A 21,296-nucleotide genomic window follows, 5' to 3' on the forward strand; every position below is an offset into this window, starting at 1 on the left:
TAAGTGTACAAGGTATACATGTTAACGTGTTTATTTGACAGCGGTAACTAATTGAGTGAGTTCAGTTTTAGTTGTAATTTCTGTAAATTTAACTTTAAACAATGTGTATTTTCAGCACCTATTATTGTGAGGACATATAAGGGATAAGGGCCCGATTTTTGGTTACGAGACAGTCAGTCCACAGCAGAATTTCATGTGAGCAACCTGTGCTGGTTAGAACAACAACAATGCTTAAATTTAACTGTGAAGTAAGTGTTAAACAATTGGGCCATGTGTAAAAACCAATGACAGTGACTGCTTCATACGTTCCTGATTCTTCTTCAAGAACTGTGGACTTTGTGGTTAGGTTTTACTGCTTGTAGATGTTCATCAGTAGGCAATTGTAGCAGTATATGGAGGTTTGCCTGCAAACTATTAATGAGGCTTTGGAAAGTTTAAACAATAGTGCACTGGCCATTTAACTGTGTAATGTTGGGGGTTGTGCAAAGTGAAAATTAAAGTAATATGAAACACAACTGTGCACCTGTCAGCTACATAACTTAATAACTTGCAGTAGTCGGTGTCGGAATCCACAACCCCATTTTTCAGCCTAGCTTTGCCAGCAAAATATTCACAAAGTGAACTGAGAACTAACTGGTAACTAAAGTAGAATACAAGCACTCGCAAGCTCTGTTGAGAGTTCAAGGGTAAAGTCCACAGCACAAACAAAGAAAACTCAGATGATATGCAGGAATCTGAACGTTGTTAGCTGATGGTTTCTTACACAAGCACTCCAGCAAGTGTGCCTAGTGTATTAACAGGACACACCTATCATATACATATTACATATCCCATTTGAGAGTATCTAAAAGTTTTTGACTTTGAAACTAGTAGCATCTCTGCCAACTTGTCTCAGTGGACATCACTGTCATATGATATTAAACACAATATGAAAATAATAGAGGGAAACATTCCACGTGGGAAAAACATATCTAAAAACAAAGATGATGTAACTTACCTAACGAAAGCTTGGTATGTTGATAGAGATAATACAAAAAACACACACACAAATTTCAAGCTTTCGCAACCCAAGGTTGCTTCATCAGGAAAGAGGGAAGGAGAGGGGAAGACGAAAGGATGTGGGTTTTAAGGGAGAGGGTAAGGAGTCATTCCAATCCCGGGAGCAGAAAGACATACCTTAGGGGGAAAAAAGGACAGGTATACACTCGCACACACACACATATCCATCCGCACATATACAGACACAGGCAGACATAAGTAAATGCAAAGAGGTTGGGCAGAGATGTCAGTCGAGGCGGAAGTACAGAGGCAAAGATGTTGTTGAATGACAGGTGTTATGAGTGGTGGCAACTTGAAATTAGCGGAGATTGAGGCCTGGTGGGTAACGGGAAGAAAGGATATATTGAAGGGCAAGTTCTCATCTCCGCAGTTCTGATAGGTTGGTGTCAGTGGGAAGTATCCAGATAACCCGGACGGTGTAACACTGTGCCAAGATGTGCTGGCCATGCACCAAGGCATGTTTAGCCACAGGGTGATCCTCATTACCAACAAACACTGTCTGCCTTTGTCCTTTCATGCGAATGGACAGTTCGTTGCTGGTCATTCCCACATAGAAGGCTTCACAGTGTAGGCATGTCAGTTGGTAAATCACGTGGGTGCTTTCACATGTGGCTCTGCCTTTGATCGTGTACACCTTCCGGGTTACAGGAGGTGGGAGGGTGCATGGGACAGGTCTTAAGCCGGGGGCAGTTACAAGGGTAGGAGCCAGAGGGTAGGGAAGGTGGTTTGGGGATTTCATAGGGATGAACCAAGAGGTTACAAAGGTTAGGTGGACAGCGGAAAGACACTCTTGGTGGAGTGGGGAGGATTTCATGAACGATGGATCTCATTTCAGGGCAGGATTTGAGGAAGTCGTATCCCTGCTGGAGAGCCACATTCAGAGTCTTAACCAGTCCCAGAAAGTATCCGACACAAGTGGGGCACTTTTGGGGTTCTTCTGTGGGAGGTTCTGGGTTTGAGGGGATGAGGAAGTGGCTCTAGCTATTTGCTTCTGTACCAGGTCGGGAGGGTAGTTGCGGGATGCGAAAGCTGTTTTCAGTTATTGGTGTAATGGTTTAGGGATTCAGGACTGGAGCAGATTCGTTTGCCACGGAGACCTAAGCTGTAGGGAAGCGACTGTTTGATATGGAATGGGTGGCAGCTGGCAAAATGGAGGTACTGTTGCTTGTTGGTGCGTTTGATGTGGACGGATGTGTGAAGCTGGCCATTGGACAGCTGGAGGTCAATGTCGAGGAAAGTGGCATGGGATTTGGAGTAGGACCAAGTGAATCTGATGGAACCAAAGGAGTTGAGGTTGGAGAGGAAATTCTGGAGTTTTTCTTCACTGTGAGTCCAGATCATGAAGATGTCATCAATAAATCTGTACCAAACTTTGGGTTGGCAGGCTTGGGTAACCAAGAAGGCTTCCTCTAAGCGACCCATAAATAGGTTGGCGTACGAGGGGGGCATCCTGGTACCCATGGCTGTTCCCTTTAATTGTTGGTATGTCTGGCCTTCAAAAGTGAAGAAGTTGTGGGTTAGGATGAAGCTGGCTAAGGTAATGAGGAAAGAGGTTTTAGGTAGGGTAGCAGGTGATCGGCGTGAAAGGAAGTGCTCCATCGCAGCGAGGCCCTGGACGTGCGGGATATTTGTGTATAAAGAAGTGGCATCAATGGTTACAAGGATGGTTTCCTGTGGTAAAAGATTGGGTAAGGATTCCAGGCGTTCGAGAAAGTGGTTGGTGTCTTTGATGAAGGATGGGAGACTGCATGTAATGGGTTGAAGGTGTTGATCTACGTAGGCAGAGATACGTTCTTTGGGGGCTTGGTAACCAGCTACAATGGGGCGGCCGGGATGATTGGGTTTGTGAATTTTAGGAAGTAGGTAGAAGGTAGGGGTGCGGGGTGTCGGTGGGGTCAGGAGGTTGATGGAGTCAGGTGAAAGGTTTTGTAGGGGACCTAAGGGTCTGAGGATTCCTTGAAGCTCCGCCTGGACATCAGGAATGGGATTGCCTTGGCACAGAGGTATCGTCATGATACACATGAGAAGTATCGTCTGGGTTTGAACATGGCAAAGATGGAGGAGTTTGAAATCCATAGGACAGATGACTAAGGCCGACAGTTCTGAAATTAAGTAACAATGTCACAGGAATGTTTTACTAGTAATTCATACATAACCAGGGAGCTCGTGACAGTGAACATTACCACTTGAATGATTATTATGCTACAAAAATTACACAAGCTATATCAGCACAATTTATTAACATTATTAGAAAACCCTTTGAAAAATTAATAACTAGTAAACACACTGAGTGATAATTACTGTCAAGATATAAAATGGTAGCTGAGGGAGTCAGCTATAGTCACAAATTGTCACACATTGTTATCTGAAATACAGCCTAAATGATGGAGTATTTTAAATTACATTTAATTATGCAGATCTGTCAGACTGATTCCTCCACCCACACAATCATAATGAATGCGGTACATTGTAACTATATCTTTGTCCTGTTTTCCAATATGTCCATATGTATAGTGCTTAGCTTGATGTGTTATTTAACTAATTGTAAAAGGTGCAACTTATACTCATTCTGAAATCACCATTACATAAAGATGTTCCTTATGAACAAGCCATGTTAATGCACATTCATATATTTCAGTGTGTTTTCTCTGTTGTAAGTATTAAGCAGATTTGTGCATGATATGTACTTATATTGTTTATGAATGAACCATTAGGATTAGGTTATTTTATAAGATCGGAAAATGACCTACAAAAAAAGGTGTGCCTTTTAACATGTATTTATTATAAATAATTTACTTGTAATTTGAAAGGTATACCAATTTGTTAATGTTGCTGTATTTCAGCGAGCTCGTCTTAGCATGTAAAAAGTCACACTCAAGCATGCTGAGGATCATTTCTATTCCGAGTTGACGAGACACTAACTTGTGCACGTGGATCTATCTGAGGTGTTTTGCAGTGGTCAAGTGATGGAAATTGGGTGGCAAGTGGCCACTCACTACTTTAGCTTTTAACTTAGAAAAAATTGATAGGGGTCTCAACTTAGAACCATGGAGCCTGTTGGCACTCCCAATTTCGTGAGTGTGTCACTGTGTGCAGAACAGGACTTAGAATTACTTCCATATCTTTTAATAATTGTTACTGGTTAACCTAGAAAACTTCATTATGCTTAAAAAAATTATAATTTGTATAACATACTACTAACTGTATGGGTTAGTTGGTGGTTTATGAATAGCTACTGTGCTATGGGGCTTTATATTACCCACATTTGCAATAAGTAGTTGGTCAAGGAAATCCACCTGCACTCTGGTCACACATATGGAAATTTAACTTCACATTCACAGTAGAACCCCTGTAATTCAAGTTACCTGGGGCTGAGGCTACCTTGAATTACAAAAAACTCAGATAATACAGAAACATTACTAAATCAATGGGTAAATCATGAATAAATGTTTAATGACAACAATAATGATCAAAAATAAATAAAAACAATACAGTGCATACCTGCGTTCTGTGTACATACAAGGGCACACATTCCCAAGTTGCAAAAATATACGTTACATTTTAAACAAATTGTCCATAGTCATTTGTTTTAAACCAGAACCTCATTTTTTAGCCTCAATGACGCACCGTCTTCTAAGAAGCATGGTGTCAGTTAAAGTAGCTTTCTCTTGTTGCTCAATATAATGCAATGCCACATCTAGCACAGCCAAACCCTCGGTGTGAGTGATCAATGGTACAGTTTCTTCAGGCAACTCCTTGTTGTCACTGTCTTCAACTGGTTCACTAACCATTTCAACAATTGCAAGATAGGTCACTTGAAACTGTTCATCACTGTGCATCCATTCTGAAACATCACTCGCATTCACATTTGTACATCCAGCATTATCAAGCTCTGTCAAGGGTAAGTCATTTTTGTCTGTGCTGCAGGTATCTGTTTCATTCCGTAAAATCTGGTTCCAAGACTTTTTTAGTACCTCCCCCATTATTTCAAGCCATGAATCTGCTATTCTGTAGACATCTTTTTTGATAGTTTTTTTTTTAAATTCTTCAATGGTTCATTCACTTTCTGTTGTTTGTAGAAGCGTCTGAAGCAAACAACATGATGCCATTTTTTAAGGCATTTTAAAACACCTTGGTCCACAGGCTGCATTATATTTGCCATGTTAGGGGATAAGAAGAATGTGTGAATACCATTACACGGTAACTCTTCCTTTTCTAAGTAAAAACTAGCATTCTCAAGCATTCAGACTGCTTTGGAACGCAAGCATTTTTTCTTTAGGTATCTTTTGATCTTTGAAACACAATATTTGAAAAACCACTTCTTAAAAATATTTTTGTTCATCCAAGCAGATTTTCAATGGGCATATTTAATAGGCAGTGCAGAAGCAGTGATATTTTTTAAAGCTCTAGGCTTAACAGACATATCTGTTACCAGCAGCCTCAGTTTATGGTCTCCATTTGCATTCAATGCAGCAAGAACTATTAAGTTCTCTTTAAATTTTCTGTAGCCCAGGGCACACTTTTCTTCTTCTGAGGCTAGGGTTTTAGATGGAAGCATTTTATCATTGAGCCCTGTTTCATCACAGTTATACGATTGATCAGGAGTACGATTTTCTTCTTGTATAATTTTTCTTAATTTCTCACAAGACTATGTAACAGTTTGAGAACCCTCAGAAAGTTTTTCACCACTAATTTCAAGCTGCCTTATGTTGTATAACTTCTTCCACCTGCCCAACCATCCTGAACTTGCAGTAAAATCATCCTCACCTTCCTTTAACTCATTTCTAAAAAAATACAGCTTTTCCTTAGAGAATAGGCTGTAAAAATGGATTTCCTTTTTGTCTTTGTTGAGTAAACTAAACAAAAAGGCTTCTCATTTTTTCATACTCAGATTTCTTCATTGTCTTCCATTCAAATGACGAAACAGAACACTTGTTTGATGAAAACTTCTCAATTTTGTCTCTGTTTCTATGCCAATCTCCAGGTATCATTTCATCAACTTCATACTCAACACCAAGTTTTTTAATGTTCTCCTTTGTTTCAACTTTTCAAAGTCTCCAGTTTCATATTCAATGGCACAAATTTTCTCCTTCTCCTAGCACTCATTGTAATGTAAGAATTAAAACATTACAAAACACAGTTGCATATGTACAGTACACTGTACATACACACAAAAGTTTAAAATAAGTGACGCACGTGGGCTCACTACATTACAGATGTTACTACACAACCAACTACAGTACATACAACAATGTCAGCTAATGTTGTCAAATGTGTATTGGACTGTTACTTATGCATACTGGTGCTGAGTAGGCACAACATTAGGGGTAACAATAAAGATGGTATGCACTGTACAACTGACTGTCAGTTGGTCCCAGTTAGTGGAGGGTTGAGAAAGAAAGAGCAAAGGCACCCCTTGAAACCAAATGGTACCTGTCCATCTGTAATAGAAATGCATTAGCAGTCTGCAGCTGAGGTTATTTCTGTGCATTACAAATGAAAACCCTAAGTCGAACAGTTTTACCTTTATCGTATAATAAAATTGAAGGAAAGTTCAAATGTAACACATTCAAAAGAGCATAAAATGTAGTTGTGGACAATATATGAAAATGAGTTTTTATTTTAGTTTCATGTAAAATTTTAATTATCTTAAGACCAGCTCGAATTACACGGTACCTCGAAACATTGGGGCTTGAATTACCAGAACTCTACTATACTATTATTGTCTTCTTTTCTTCTTCAACACTGTTTCTGCATACTTTTTGTAAGGATACTATTCTATTTATGATATTTTTAATGGAGGGATAATCAATCAGTTCTTCAAAACTTAAATCACTGGTGCAGCCTCCCATTATCAATCATAATTGAATATAATAGTTATTTATGATTAATCAATTATTTTTCTTGTTTTATTCACAAACTTGCCACCCTCAGAATCAGTTGCAAAAACTACTCATTTTCTATTAGTTTAGTTGCATGCCACAAGTTTGACAGCATGCGACCCACCCCCGCCAAAGCACTCAGGTAAAATTAACTGAGCATGCATTCAGTGTGTCAATGCAGGCCACCAAAAATAACGAAGGTGACTGTGATATTGATCATAATTACCACTGCTAACTTGCAAGTGTTTCTGTCTACTATGCTGAGTGTCTAATTTATGACACTATCTATTGACCTACTCTGTCAGAAACCGAAATACACTGGCTGAGCCCCTGTACCTCCATGTGCCTGAAGTTTATCACATAAGAGGCACCATTAGACCTCAGCCAGGTTGTTTATAATTCAAGTATACCTGCAGGATTTATGTTTCAAGGAGTTCTTGACTTCAGATTTTTTAATAATTACTGCTCTCATGGTCTTCCACAATTCGATTACCTAATCCAATTGCAATTCTTCATTTAGCACTGAAGATCAGGGTACACTCTGCAGTGCTGTTGCTAAAGAATGTCTATGTGGATACCATCACAGCCAGGTGTTTTCACTTTCATTAACTTAGCCAGCTTCACCCTTAACTCATCTTGCACTTAGGAATAAAACACAGTATTGGGGTTATAATCCTGGTCTGATGAGGCCGCAATCTGTGTATGTATGTGTAAATGTGCAGCTGGGTCATCATCGAGGAAGAGTTGATGAAGCAGATACTTACGGCTTTCATGACTATGATGCTGAAATAGCCAATGTGTTATTTCACTGTTTAAATGACACCATCTTCAGACTACATGGATGTGTTTTAAACATCAGTTTTTCACAATGAACATGATTCACCCCAAATTCTATTTTCAGCTATAATGACAAAATATAGATATGAATATCTAGCCTAGTGCCCTCACTTTCCAAACACATGGATTTCACAGTGTCATAGTAAAGAGGGATCTCATAATTGTCAATGTAATATATATATGGAAAAAGCCTGAAGTCAAGACAATATTTTGACAATAATGAATCAAAATAAAAAATACACTATTAAACTATAGGTTTCAGCTATTAAAACAATTCAAATTTATATTTACAAACAGGAAATTAGAACAATGTGACATACAAGTTCTTCTTTTGTTTTTTTCCTTTGTTGAAATAGTCCTCCCCAGCTTCCCTTATCTTCATCTTCATCGGTATCTTCAAGAGCATTTTTAAAACTTTCCTTAATGGCTTTCTGCTCCTCAACTAATGTGGGAGACTCAGGTCGTAAGGCCTTTTTACTTTCAGAAGATGAATCCTCCTCTGTAATTAGAGATGGGTACCAATATTCCATTATTTCCAAGGCAAATGAAACTTGAAGAGTAGAGTTACACATATTGAAATAATTGATTTTAAACACAGTTAACCACAGTGATAAATCCACACTAACCTCACAGTCATTAATCAGAGACAGTACTCAGTTCTAGGAAATGCAAACAATCATTTAGCTGGCACCAGAAAAAAGTAACAGGATGAACCCACCATTCTAACAAGTCAATCCTCTTGAGGTTATTTTATCCAATAACTACCATTCCTGATTTCCTACACATTCATTCTGTCCATTGTATTCCTTTATTAGCAGCAATCTTATAAATCAGTTCACATTATCCACATAAAAGTGCCAGAACACATATGACATTGTCTTCTGTAACAAGGCAATGATATTCACCAATTCCTTGTTGTTTTTGAAACACATCTATTCAAGACTGAGACAAGATATCAGCTCAGTATTTATCAACTGCCAGCAGAAAAAGCAGCCATCTAGGATAGCCACTGTGTCAAATTACCACCCTTACTCTGCCTAAAGAATAAATACATTAATACATTTTCAGTATACAACATAGACTCTAATTAGTTCCAGGAAATTACAGAATAAAGACTGAACATCAGTTATGAATTACCCCAATGATTACTGAAGTGTGATATGACATTTTTATGAAATGACATGTCCCACTCCCAGGCTTCCGTGATGACAGAAGATGTTTGTGACATTCCGTAGTAAGTGTTGGGACACCCCCCTGTGAATTGAATCAATATGACAGATAGCAGAGAGCCTTGAACCCATCACATTAACAAGGCAGGATAGCAAGTAAGCGTCTCTACCTTCTGTGTTTTTCACTTAACACGAATTTTTTAACACGAACTCCTGATTTTTTATGGCCCCTTCGAATTCGTGTTAACGAAGTTTTACTGTATTTCCATATGGCTTCAGGGCTCCATTTCCTGTGTGTGATCTGTAACACTCTAACATTTGACATCAGTATCTTTCTTTAATAAGATTTCTTTCAGTTGTCTTTTCTTGATGTTTGCTGAGGTGGACCAGCTAGTCAGTTTTATCCAGCTGTCTTCCAGAAATCTTTACAGAACTTCTTCTCCTTGTGTGCAGGTGGATGCTGAAAGAGAGCGTTATTTGTCCTCCAAGCTACTCGAATAATGCAAACAACTGAATTTTAAAATTTCTGTATTCACATTTACTTTTACAACAACACAATCTCATATACTAAGTGGGTTGACAGATCATCTTATACACAGGCCTATGTGGTTTGTGCAAAAGCAAGAGAAGAAGTAGTACCTTACATACGCCAACTGAAAAGTCATTTGACACAGTGTCCATTACGGGCATGACCCTTCTTGTTTTTCTCCTTGTCTTTCGAAAACCTTAAAAGTGTCATGTCAAGGAACAACCAGCCTCATACGGCAGGTGGAGACGCTCACTCATCGTCTTGTATTGTACAAGTAATGGGTTCAAACTGTTCTCCCAGCTGCACTTATTGTAATAATATCTTCCACACAACATTTCTGTATTACTACACATCATGAACATCTTTCGTCATCACACTTCAATATGCTACATATGAGTGGTTGCCTTCCCCTTATTTTATGTACTGATTTGTATACTGTATTAACAATAAACTATTACTATATTGCTTAACACTATTAACCCATTAAGTACCAGTGTCCTATTTTGAGGACAGAGCACATATTTATTTATAAATACACAATAAATTATTAATTTGCAGCTATTACTGTTCTACGTCATTTGTTGATGCTTTTTATAAGCAATAAATCCTACCATTAATTGATTATGGAATACTGAGGCACACTTTTCGTTATTACAGGTATTTACTTTATCGACAACTTCGTAATATTTGAAATATGTGGCAAAGATCTTTTTGTGATTATTTATGGTCAAAAATGGGTCTTTTAAACTACTTGCATTGTTAGCTCAATTGGAGTTATATTCATTGTTTTCCATTGTTATAAAATTTGGTGTACTTGAAATAGGACACTGGGACTTGGTGTTATCATTTCAGTTATTTTTATGAATATGTTACCCATTAGTAAATAATACAGTTCCAGATGGACAGAGGTATTTACACATTCCCTTTTCTGTACTTTGTGCTAATGTATTGTTCTTTCATTTCACTTTATTTTACTACATTTTATTTCATTTCATTTTATATAGATTATAATGGCCTTCAGACGAGATAGGTACCTCACTAACGAAGAAATAATAAACAGTGGCGCATTCTATAATGCGGTGTCAGATGATCAAGACCATATTGATATCACAGTATGTCCTCCTGAAGTAGACTGTATGACCGACGAAGAAGAAGGTCCAGACGATGTTACTGGAACCGTGGAAGTCTCAGATGTGCCAGGGGCTATGGAATTACATTATGTTGCATCAGAGAATAACGAAGAAACTGTATGTAAAACTTCACTGCCAAATACATCCCAAGTTTTCATAAATAAATTGAAGAAGAGGCGTCTTACTGTGAGAAAAGCAATTGGAGAAGGACACCTCCAGTTTATACAAATCTGTCTCAAACTAGTGAACATGACATCAGCACAAAGAGAGAGGAATTGAAGGAACAACTTTCTTCCTCGACTCCGAAGGATATATTTGAAGAACTGATGAACGAAAACATATACGAGTTCATAGTGAAAGAAACTGTGAGATATGCAGTAAATATGAAGAATATACAGGATTTTATCCTCACAGTTGAAGAAGTGAAGGTCTTTGTCGGATTTCTTCTTTTTGCTGGCTACCATAAGCTCCCTGTTGAGAAGATATACTGGTTTGAAGATGAAGATGTTGGCATACCAATTACAAAGACAGCTATGTCAAGGAATAAATATCAGAAGTTGAAAACATTGCTTCATTTTCAAGATAATGACTTAGTCAATGAAACAAACACGATTGCGGATTCAAAATTAGACCTCTCTTGAAAATGATAAATGAATATTTTCAAAAATTTGGCATATTGAAGGAAAATTTGTCCATTGATGAAATGATAGTCAAATACTATGGATGAAGTGGGCTGAAACAGTTTATCCGAGGCAAGCCTATTAGATTTGGCTATAAGTTGTGGTCTCTTTGTGGAGCAAGTGGCTACTGTTTCAAATTTGATTTATACTGTGGAAAGGATCCAGAAGATACTACAAAGAATGACCTACTATTGGGATCACGAGCAGTCCTAAACATGCTGGACTGCATTGAAAAACCCGAGAATCATTGTGTGTACTTTGACAATTTCTTCACTAGTAGAGATCTTCTGATTCATCTGAGAAATCTGGGTTTTCGAGAAACTGGGACTGTCACGGAGAATCGAGTTGGTGACTGTCCACTACTGAGCATCAACGAACTGAAAAAGACAGTTCGAGGAAACTATGACTAACAGTTCGACAGGAATGGTGAAGTCTTATTTGTTCGATGGCACGACAACAGATGTGTTACAATTGGTACAAATTTTGACAAAGTTGAACCTTTGGGAGCAGCTAAGTAAGAAGACACAAGTGCAACAACCTGCCGTTTTGAAGTCATGTAATGCATACATGGGAGGTGTTGACCACCATGACTGGTTAGTTGGAATATATGCAATGGTAATTAGAGGGGAAAAAATGGTACTGGGTCCTATTTACACATATGCTGGAAATGGCCCTTGTAAATGCCTGGCTCTTCTACAGACTAGTACATGGGAAAAATGCACTGGATTTATTGGATTTCAGACGTGCTGTTACAGTTACATACCTGAAATTGGATACTGGAAGACCGAATATTGGACGTCCAATGGAATACCCATCAAGTCAGTTGAAAGTGATACCAGACATCAGGTTTGATGGAATTGGTCATATGATTGACAAAAGAAGCACGCAAAGAATATGTGTAAGAGCTAAATGCAATGGGAAACCAAAAACATATTGTGTTGTTAAATGCCGTGTAATACTGTGTGTGAAGTGTTTTGTACCATTTCACTAGAAATAAATAGTTACGACTTGAATACAGTTTAGTATGCTATACGATACTGTTAGATCCCAGTGTCCTATTTTGAGGATGGCCATTATATCAGCATGTATAAATATTCTTTGGCTACTTTTGTACTTATTGTGGTTCATACACTATGTACATTAAAATTAAGGAATAAAAAATTCAGTTTAAAAAAAATAATTAATTTGGGACTTAATGGGTTAATGCTTATCCCAACTAAATTTAATCAAGTAAGTTAGATAGAATTTTGCTGTTTCCTTTAAAAAAGAAACTGTGGTTACCTCAGTTGTACTAGATTGCTTATACATGTGTGTTACTTGTATCTTAAAACAAAAATAGCAGTTTTCAAAGGTAATACTTACCCACATCTGCAAATACTGGGTCCTATTTAATTTCAGTTCATTTGTCATGCAGCTTTACAATGAACACTTGCTATCCAGCATCAATAATACTGCATTCAGTTCAGACACTGTGTGTGTGTGTGTGTGTGTGTGTGTGTGTGTGTGGCAAGTTCAAATGCTGAACTACGAAAGAGCATATGGAACCTGATGTAAAAACAACTGATGAGGTACGATCCTTTTGGACACATTAAAATAGTGTTCCAGTCAGACTCTAAATTTTAATCTTCAAGAAGTTTCTTACCTGGGAAACTTTTCTATAAAGTGAATGATTAATTCTACAGGTGACGAAGCAATTTATTTCTTCATGTGTAGGCTGTGCACAAAAGGTCTCAAAGCTCAACAGTGCAAAACAGGGCACTGTGATGATTTAAACTGATGGCTTTAAATGTAATATCAGGGGCAATCAAATGAAAACGAGGCAGATGGGAAAAATTACGTAGACTACTTATTATTTAAAAATTAATCAACATAACTGTCAATATATTTATCCCGCTGTGAGACAAGATGGTCAATACCTTCATGGAAAACTGTTTGCTGTTGCCTACAGAACCATGATTGTACCCGGGTGGATGCCTCTTCTTCTGAAGCAAACTGACGGCCATGAAAGTCTTTCTTCAGGGCTCCAAAAATATGGAAATCACACAGGGAGAGATTGAGATTATATGGAGGATGGGCAAGTCTACATGTCGACAAGGCCATTTCGACTACGCTGAGAAGCCCTTACAGACCATCCATACAGTCCTGATCTCCCCCCATGTGATTTGCATATTTTTGGGGTCCTGAAAAAAGACATTCATGGCCTTTAATTTGCTTTGGACTAAGAAATGCATGCCTGGCATGAACATGGTACCATAGGCAACTGCACACATTTTACCATGAGGGCATTGAGTGTCTTGTCTTAAAGTGGAAAAAAAGCAGTAATAGCTACAGGTTACTTTTGAAATAAACAGTTTCATTACTTTTTTTTTTACATCTGTCTCATTTTCATTTGACTGTCTATTATAATTTTTGAGTGGAAATTCAATAAATATTATTTTAAATGGTAAAACCAATTACAGTTACTCGAAAATCATACCATCATCACTCAGTTTCCCTTCTTTCTCAGTTATAATCTTTCTCTCATAATCTCTGAGAAACAATGGCTTCTCTTCCTTTTCTTTTTTAGTTGTAATTGAACTGAGCTGGCTGGAGATAACTTCATTATTAAAAAAATTGATGTTTGGGTCATAAATCCGAGGGTCCTTCTTTTTCAAACATGACAGTGTCTTAAAAAAGCTTTTTTCAATTTCTTTTGTTAACTGCTCTGCATTTTCATCGTCTTCTTCTGAAGAACTTGAGCTGTCTTCTGCATCATCATCATCACCATATCGATCCTTTACTGAAAATAAAAATAATAGTATAGGGTTTACTGTCTCACTGGTGACAATGTCATTACAGGTGGAACAGAAACTTGGTGTTGCAGAGGATGTGGAAGGAAATAGTGTTCTCTTCAAAGGTACTATCCTGGCACCTGGCTTAGCAAATACAGGGTAACGGAAAATTTAAATATGTATAGCCAGATACAAATTGCACTTTGCTCATTTTGAATGTGCCTCCACTGTCTCCTCTATAGCAGAACTTCAACAGGAAAATAAAAATATAGAATGTGCAAACAGAAACATTAAATTGCCTTTTAAAACTTCCACGAAAATACAAAATAATCTGAAATATTTATAATCATTGATCTTATTAACTTTTCTTGTTGCAAACTATTTTGGGAAAAAAGTATAAAAGTCACAATGATTTGTTCTACATCACAGGATTTTTTTCTGTATATCTGAAAGACAAAGATAATTATTTGTTTCAGTAAATGAATAATATTTTGACAATAGAAGACAAATTATTAATGCAGAAGACATATAGGTGACAATGAAAAGTAAAGTCAATTGACATGGTCCACACAATTATGATTTATCATGCATATGATTCATGGAACATGAAACTAACTAACTGAAATGGTCAAAACAGACAGCATGTGGTAAAAGAAACTGGCTTATCTAAGATTTATGAATAGTTAACCAGACTGACTTTTACTTAAAACTTACTAAAAACTGCATCTTGACTGTGGCTTACATCTATAACTTGACTTAAGCAAATGATGTCCTCAAAGATATTTTTTCTTCATGCTTTCTAACTCAAATATAAACTGCATTACTTATTTAAAAGTACAAAATATAGTTCTGTAAATACAGACCTACTACTTTCATAATGAAGATTGAAAAATCAACAACACAAGGAAAAGATGAATTGCTGTCTACCATAAAGTTGACACACTGAGTTGCAGACAGGCAGAGTGAAAAGATACTTACACATTAGCTTTTGGCCAAAGCTTTCTTCAGAAAGGAAAACATACACACATTCATTCACACAAGCAACCACACCTCACACACACGACAGGCATCTTTGGCAGCTCAGATTGGAAATTGGAATGCAACTGTGTCGTAGAGCAGAAGCAGCAATGTGCAGGGGGCAGAAAAGGGATAGTGGGAGGGGGGAGGGGGGGGGGGGGGGAGAGCACTGTTGGTGCAGCTTGCAGGGACTGTGGAAGAGGGGGGGGAGTGAAAAAGGAGAGGAGCAAGGAAGGGAAAAGACAGGCAGGTAAGTTGGCAGAGGACGGCGCACACAGAGGGACTGGGAGATGAGAACATGAGAACAGGGGGGAGGTGAATGGACGGGGAGTGTTAAGAGTTTGGGGATAGTGGTTTACTGCAGGCTGAGGCTGGGATAATTTCAAGAGCAGAGAATGCATTATAAGGATAACTCCTATCTGAGCAGTTCAGAAAAGCTGGTTGTGGAGGGTGGAGGGTGGAGGGGGGTGGGGGGTTCCATATGGCTTGGATAGTGAAGCAACCATTGAAATCAAGCATGCTATGTTCAGCTGCATGGTGTGTCACAGCATGGTCTACTTTGCTCTTGGCCACAGTTTGGCGGTGGCCATTCATCCTGGTGAACAAATGGTTGGTAGTCATACCAATATAAAAAGCCGGACAATGAATGCGGGAGGAGGAGAGCTCCTGAGCACTTACTGTGGACTCTGACCACAATCTATTGGTTATGACCTGTAGATTAAAACTGAAGAAACTGCAAAAAGGTGGGAATTTAAGGAGATGGGACCTGAATAAACCGAAAGAACCAGAGGTTGTACAGAGTTTCAAGGAGAGCATAAGGGAACAATTGACAGGAATGGGGGAAAGAAATACAGTAGAAGAAGAATGGGTAGCTTTGAGGGATGAAGTAGTGAAGGCAGCAGAGGACCTAGTAGGTAAAAAGACGAGGGCTAGTAGAAATCCTTGGGTAACAGAAGAAATATTGAACTTAATTGATGAAAGGAGAAAATATAAAAATGCAGTAAATGAAGCAGGAAAAAAGGAATACAAACGCCTCAAAAATGAGATCGACAGGAAATGCAAAATGGCTAAGCAGGGATGGCTAGAGGACAAATGTAAGGATGTAGAGGCTTATCTCACTAGGGGTGAGATAGATACTGCCTACAGGAAAATTAAAGAGAACTTCAGAGATAAGAGAACCACTTGTATGAACATCAAGAGCTCAGATGGAAACCCAGTTCTAAGCAAAGAAGGGAAAGCAGAAAGGTGGAAGGAGTATATAGAGGGTCTATACAAGGGCGATGTACTTGAGGACAATATTATGGAAATGGAAGAGGATGTAGATGAAGATGAAATGGGAGATACGATACTGCGTGAAGAGTTTGACACAGCACTGAAAGACCTGTCGAAACAAGGCCCCCGGAGTAGACAACATTCCATTGGAACTACTGACGGCCTTGGGAGAGCCAGTCCTGACAAAACTCTACCATCTGGTGAGCAAGATGTATGAAACAGGCGAAATACCCTCAGACTTCAAGAAGAACATAATAATTCCAATCCCAAAGAAAGCAGGTGTTGACAGATGTGAAAATTACCGAACTATCAGTTTAATAAGTCACAGCTGCAAAATACTAACACAAATTCTTTACAGACGAATGGAAAAACTAGTAGAAGCCGACCTCAGGGAAGATCAGTTTGGATTCCGTAGAAATACTGGAACATGTGAGGCAATACTGACCTTATGACTTATCTTAGAAGAAAGATTAAGGAAAGGCAAACCTACGTTTCTAGCATTTGTAGACTTAGAGAAAGCTTTTGACAATGTTGACTGGAATACTCTCTTCCAAATCCTAAAGGTGGCAAAGGTAAAATACAGGGAGCGAAGGGCTATTTACAATTTGTACAGAAACCAGATGGCAGTTATAAGAGTCAAGGGGCATGAAAGGGAAGCTTTGGTTGGGAAGGGCGTGAGACAGGATTGTAGCCTCTCCCCGATGTTATTCAATTTGTATATTGAGCAAGCAGTAAAGGAATCAAAAGAAAAATTCGGAGTAGGTATTAAAATCCATGGAGAAGAAATAAAAACTTTTAGGTTCGTCGGTGACATTGTAATTCTGTCAGAGACAGCAAAGGACTTGGAAGAGCAGTTGAATGGAATGGATAGCGTCTTGAAAGGAGGATATAAGATGAACATCAACAAAAGCAAAACGAGGATAATGGAATGTAGTCTAATTAAGTCGGGTGATGCTGAGGGAATTAGATTAGGAAATGGGACACTTAAGGTAGTAAAGGAGTTTTGCTATTTGGGAAGCAAAATAACTGATGATGGTCGAAGTAGAGAGGATATAAAATGTAGACTGGCAATGGCAAGGAAAGCGTTTCTGAAGAAGAGAAATTTGTTAACATCGAGTATAGATTTAAGTGTCAGGAAGTCATTTCTGAAAGCATTTGTATGGAGTGTAGCCATGTATGGAAGGGAAACATGGACGATAAATAGTTTGGACAAGAAGAGAATAGAAGCTTTCGAAATGTGGTGCTACAGAAGAATGCTGATCACATAACTAATGAGGAGGTGTTGAATAGGATTGGGGAGAAGAGAAGTTTGTGGCACAACTTGACCAGAAGAAGGGATCGGTTGGTAGGACATGTTCTGAGGCATCAAGGGATCACCAACTTAGTACTGGAAGGCAGAGTGGAGGGTAAAAATCGTAGAGGGAGACCAAGAGATGAATACAGTAAGCAGATTCAGAAGGATGTAGGTTGCAGTAGGTACTGGGACATGAAGAAGCTTGCACAGGATAGAGTAGCATGGAGAGCTGCATCAAACCAATCTCAGGACTGAAGACCACAACAACAACAACAACAACAAGGCAGAAGTTATAGAAATATGCAGGATAGTTCACGTACTGTAATGCGTTTATACTTTTATGGTGAATGACACTGCAGAAAATGAACTGAAGCAGCAGTTCAAGCAAGCTACAAAGTTGCTCACATTATAGTGACAAGTAGCAAGTCATTTTCTGAGGGAACTTCTGTAAAATCGTGCACAATAGCAGTTGCACAATATTCGTTTCCAAGGGAGCTGCAGGCAATTGAAGGGGTTTGCCTTTTGAAGCAAACAGTATCTCACTGAATCCTGGATGTTGCAGCGAAATTAGACACACAACTCAGGAGAAATCCAAGAGCTTTGTCGCATTTTCACTAACACTTGACGAAAGCACAGATATGTGCGACCGATCTCCACTTAAAATGTTCGTGTGTGGTGTCGATACGGAGCTGCATGTAACTCTTGGAGCTGGTACTGCTTGATTACACCTCAACTGGACTCGATATTTTTCAAGCTTTTTGTGAATCAGTGAACAATATGAATTTGCCTTGGGATCAGCTCCTTTCTGTAGCTGCAGACAATGCACCACACAAGATCGAGCATCATCAAGGTTTCACTTTTAGTTTAAAACAACCTTGAGAACAAACTCAGGAAAGATATTTTGACTGTTCATTGTTTCACTCACCAAGAGGCACTATATGCTGAAGCAGTGGAAACAGGTGTTAAGATCAAAGTTTTGGTCAAATCTGTGAATTTTGTGCAGCATCACAATGTAAATCATCATCAATTCAAAGGATTCCTGAAAGATATGAAAGCAGGGTATCGGAAAAAACTTTACCAAACACATTTCCTTGATTTAGTCAGGGAAAAGTTCTTGATGGTTTCCTTGCCATCCATGAGGAAATATCTCTCTTTCTCAAAATTAAAGTGGAAGAAACACGTCTGAAAGATTTAAAAGGGACATCAGGTGTTCTTAGCTGACATAACAGTGCATCTGAATAATTTAAATTTGACATTTCAAGGCACAAAGCAGCTAATAGTTGACATGCATGCACAACTGAGAGCATTCATAGAAAAGTTACGCTTGTTTGAGAGGCAGATGGGTGATGGAATTTTAACATTCTTCAATCATCTGGCTTCTTTCAAACTACCTGAAAGTATCAGTTTCGGTCATTATCAAGCCAAGCTAAAGTGACTGATCATCTTTTTTTAAACACGATTCAGAGAGCTCACCATTTTTTAAATGGAAATGAAATTGTTCAGCTCTCCTTTCTCAGCTTCACCCAATGATTTGCCAAAATCACTCCAGCTAGCAGTTACGGAGCAGCCAATTTCAATTTTGTGAAAGACAGAAACTACAACACACTTAATTTGTCATGGTAGCATCGTTCATTACATAAAATAAAAAATTTCACAAACTCCACAAAAATGCCTCACTGATCATGTGCATGTTTGGATCTACATAATCTTGTGAGCAGCTTTCCTCAGCAATGAAAAAAATAAAAACCAAAGAATGACCTTTTCTTCAGGACAAGACACTGAAGGCCATTTTCAATAATAATGCCACGAACAGTTTGACTCCCGATATTTCCTCTCCTGATATAAAAAAGTCTAATTTCAGATACCCAATAAATGTATGCAATTACTTTTAACACACTTATTTCTTATCTGCTTCTTTAACTTCCTATTACCCCGAGGTATCATGTCACTATATCACAGCTGCTAAGAGCAACGTTGGCGAGCTTGTAAGTTGCTGCAGGCAGATCAAAAGGCCTACCATGCCATGTGCTGCTGGGCTATTTGTTGACAGTTAGTCACAATGCTCCACACAGCAGGGAGTGCTCCGCAGCTCAGCAAGGTACTCATGAGCTGGAACAGCCTGACAAGGATATTGTGGAGATTGGGTGGGCAATGGAACACCACTTTAGGCAGAGAGATGGGAAGGATCTTGGATGTGATGTCCTTCATTTCAGAGCATGTTGACAGATAATCATAGCCCTGATGAAGGATATGGCTCAACTGTCCAGTCAGGGTGATACTGGATGTCGAAGGGGCCACTTCTTTGTAGCTGGTTCTTGGAGGTGCTGGGAGGATTGGGGATGTGATGGGAAATGGCACGGGAGATCTGTCTCCGAACTAGTTCTGGGGGATAGTGCATGTCTGTGAAGGCCTTGGTACTCTTAAGACCCCCAGAATACTGGGCGAAGCAGCTGAATGCTGGGTGAGGCAGGCTCTATAGGAAGGATTTTTTGGTGTGGAAGGAATGATAGCTTCTGAATGAAAGTACTGTTGGTAACTGGTGAGTTTAATGTGGACAGAGGTGTGGATGGAGCCACCAGAGAGAAGGGGGTCAACATCCGTGATGGTGACATGCAGGTTGAGGAGCACCAGGTGAAGCAAATGGGAGAGATGCTGAGGTTGTGAAGGAATGAAGGTAAGATGTCTTGGCCCTGATCACCACTGAACCTAAACCAGACCAGGGGATTGGCGTTTTGGGACACTAGGAAGGTTTCCTCTAGACAGCCCATAAACAGGTTGGCACAGGAGGGTGCTTTGCAGGTTCCCAAGGCTGTGCCATTAATTTGTTTGTACACCTTCCCTTCAAAGGAGAAAGAGCTGTAAGTTAGGATAAAGTTAGTAAGATGTGTGAGGAATGAGGTAGTGTGTCTGGAGTCTGAAGGATGTTGGGAAAGGTAGTGTGCAACAGTGATAAGAGAATGGGCATGACAAACATCAGTGTATAGGGAAGTGGCATCAACAGTGACAAGTAGGGACCCAGGACATAAAGGGGTGGGGATTTTGAAGAGTTAGCAAAGGAAGTGGTTCATATCTTTGATGTGGGAGGCTAGAATACAGACAATTGGTTGGAGGTGTTGGTCAATGAGGGGCAAAATTCTTTCAATGGGTGTCCAGGATTATAGGGCTTGTGGATTTTGGAGAGCATGTAGAAGGTGGGTGTGTAGGATGCAATAGGAGGAGGGAACTGGATTCATGACAGAGGCTCTGGGAATGGCCTACAGCTTAAACAGGGGTCGGAGGTTATGTTGAACTTCTGGGATGAGATCACTCTGGCAGAGTTTATAGGTGGAGAAGTAAGCCAAAAGCACAGACATTCCACAAGGTAGTTATTGTGATTCAAACCACAGTGATGGAACCCTTGTCTACAGGTAGCATGATTAGATCAGGATTTGTGTTGAGGTTGTGCATGCCTTTTCTTTCTTCTGCTGAAAGGTTGCTGTTCTGAGAAGGGGATCTGGGAAGGATGGTGAGGCCAAGCTGGAGATAAGGAATTCCTGGAAGTTGACCAGGGGATGGTTAGGTGGGAGCAGGAGATCAGACGGAGGATCACTGTTAGATCGTAGTATGAACTGGGAGAGGCAGGGTTCAATGTTGGGATTGGATTGGCTTTGATTGGA

At 39.2% G+C, this 21,296-nt stretch overlaps 1 protein-coding gene across 1 annotated transcript in view; it reads right to left on the reverse strand.

Moving 5' to 3' along the window:
• Positions 1-21,296, reverse strand: part of LOC124798570 (protein KRI1 homolog) — an 83,881-nt gene that overhangs the window by 51,999 nt on the left and 10,586 nt on the right. The window contains exons 2-3 of the mRNA XM_047262031.1: positions 13,763-14,065; positions 8,099-8,277 (exon numbers count right to left, since the gene is read on the reverse strand). Of these exons, the coding sequence (XP_047117987.1) occupies positions 8,099-8,277; positions 13,763-14,065 (482 nt within the window). The remainder of the gene's footprint in view (positions 1-8,098; positions 8,278-13,762; positions 14,066-21,296) is intronic.

This window comes from Schistocerca piceifrons, chromosome 5 (genome assembly GCF_021461385.2).
Source record: "Schistocerca piceifrons isolate TAMUIC-IGC-003096 chromosome 5, iqSchPice1.1, whole genome shotgun sequence".
Classification (NCBI taxonomy): domain Eukaryota; kingdom Metazoa; phylum Arthropoda; class Insecta; order Orthoptera; family Acrididae; genus Schistocerca; species Schistocerca piceifrons.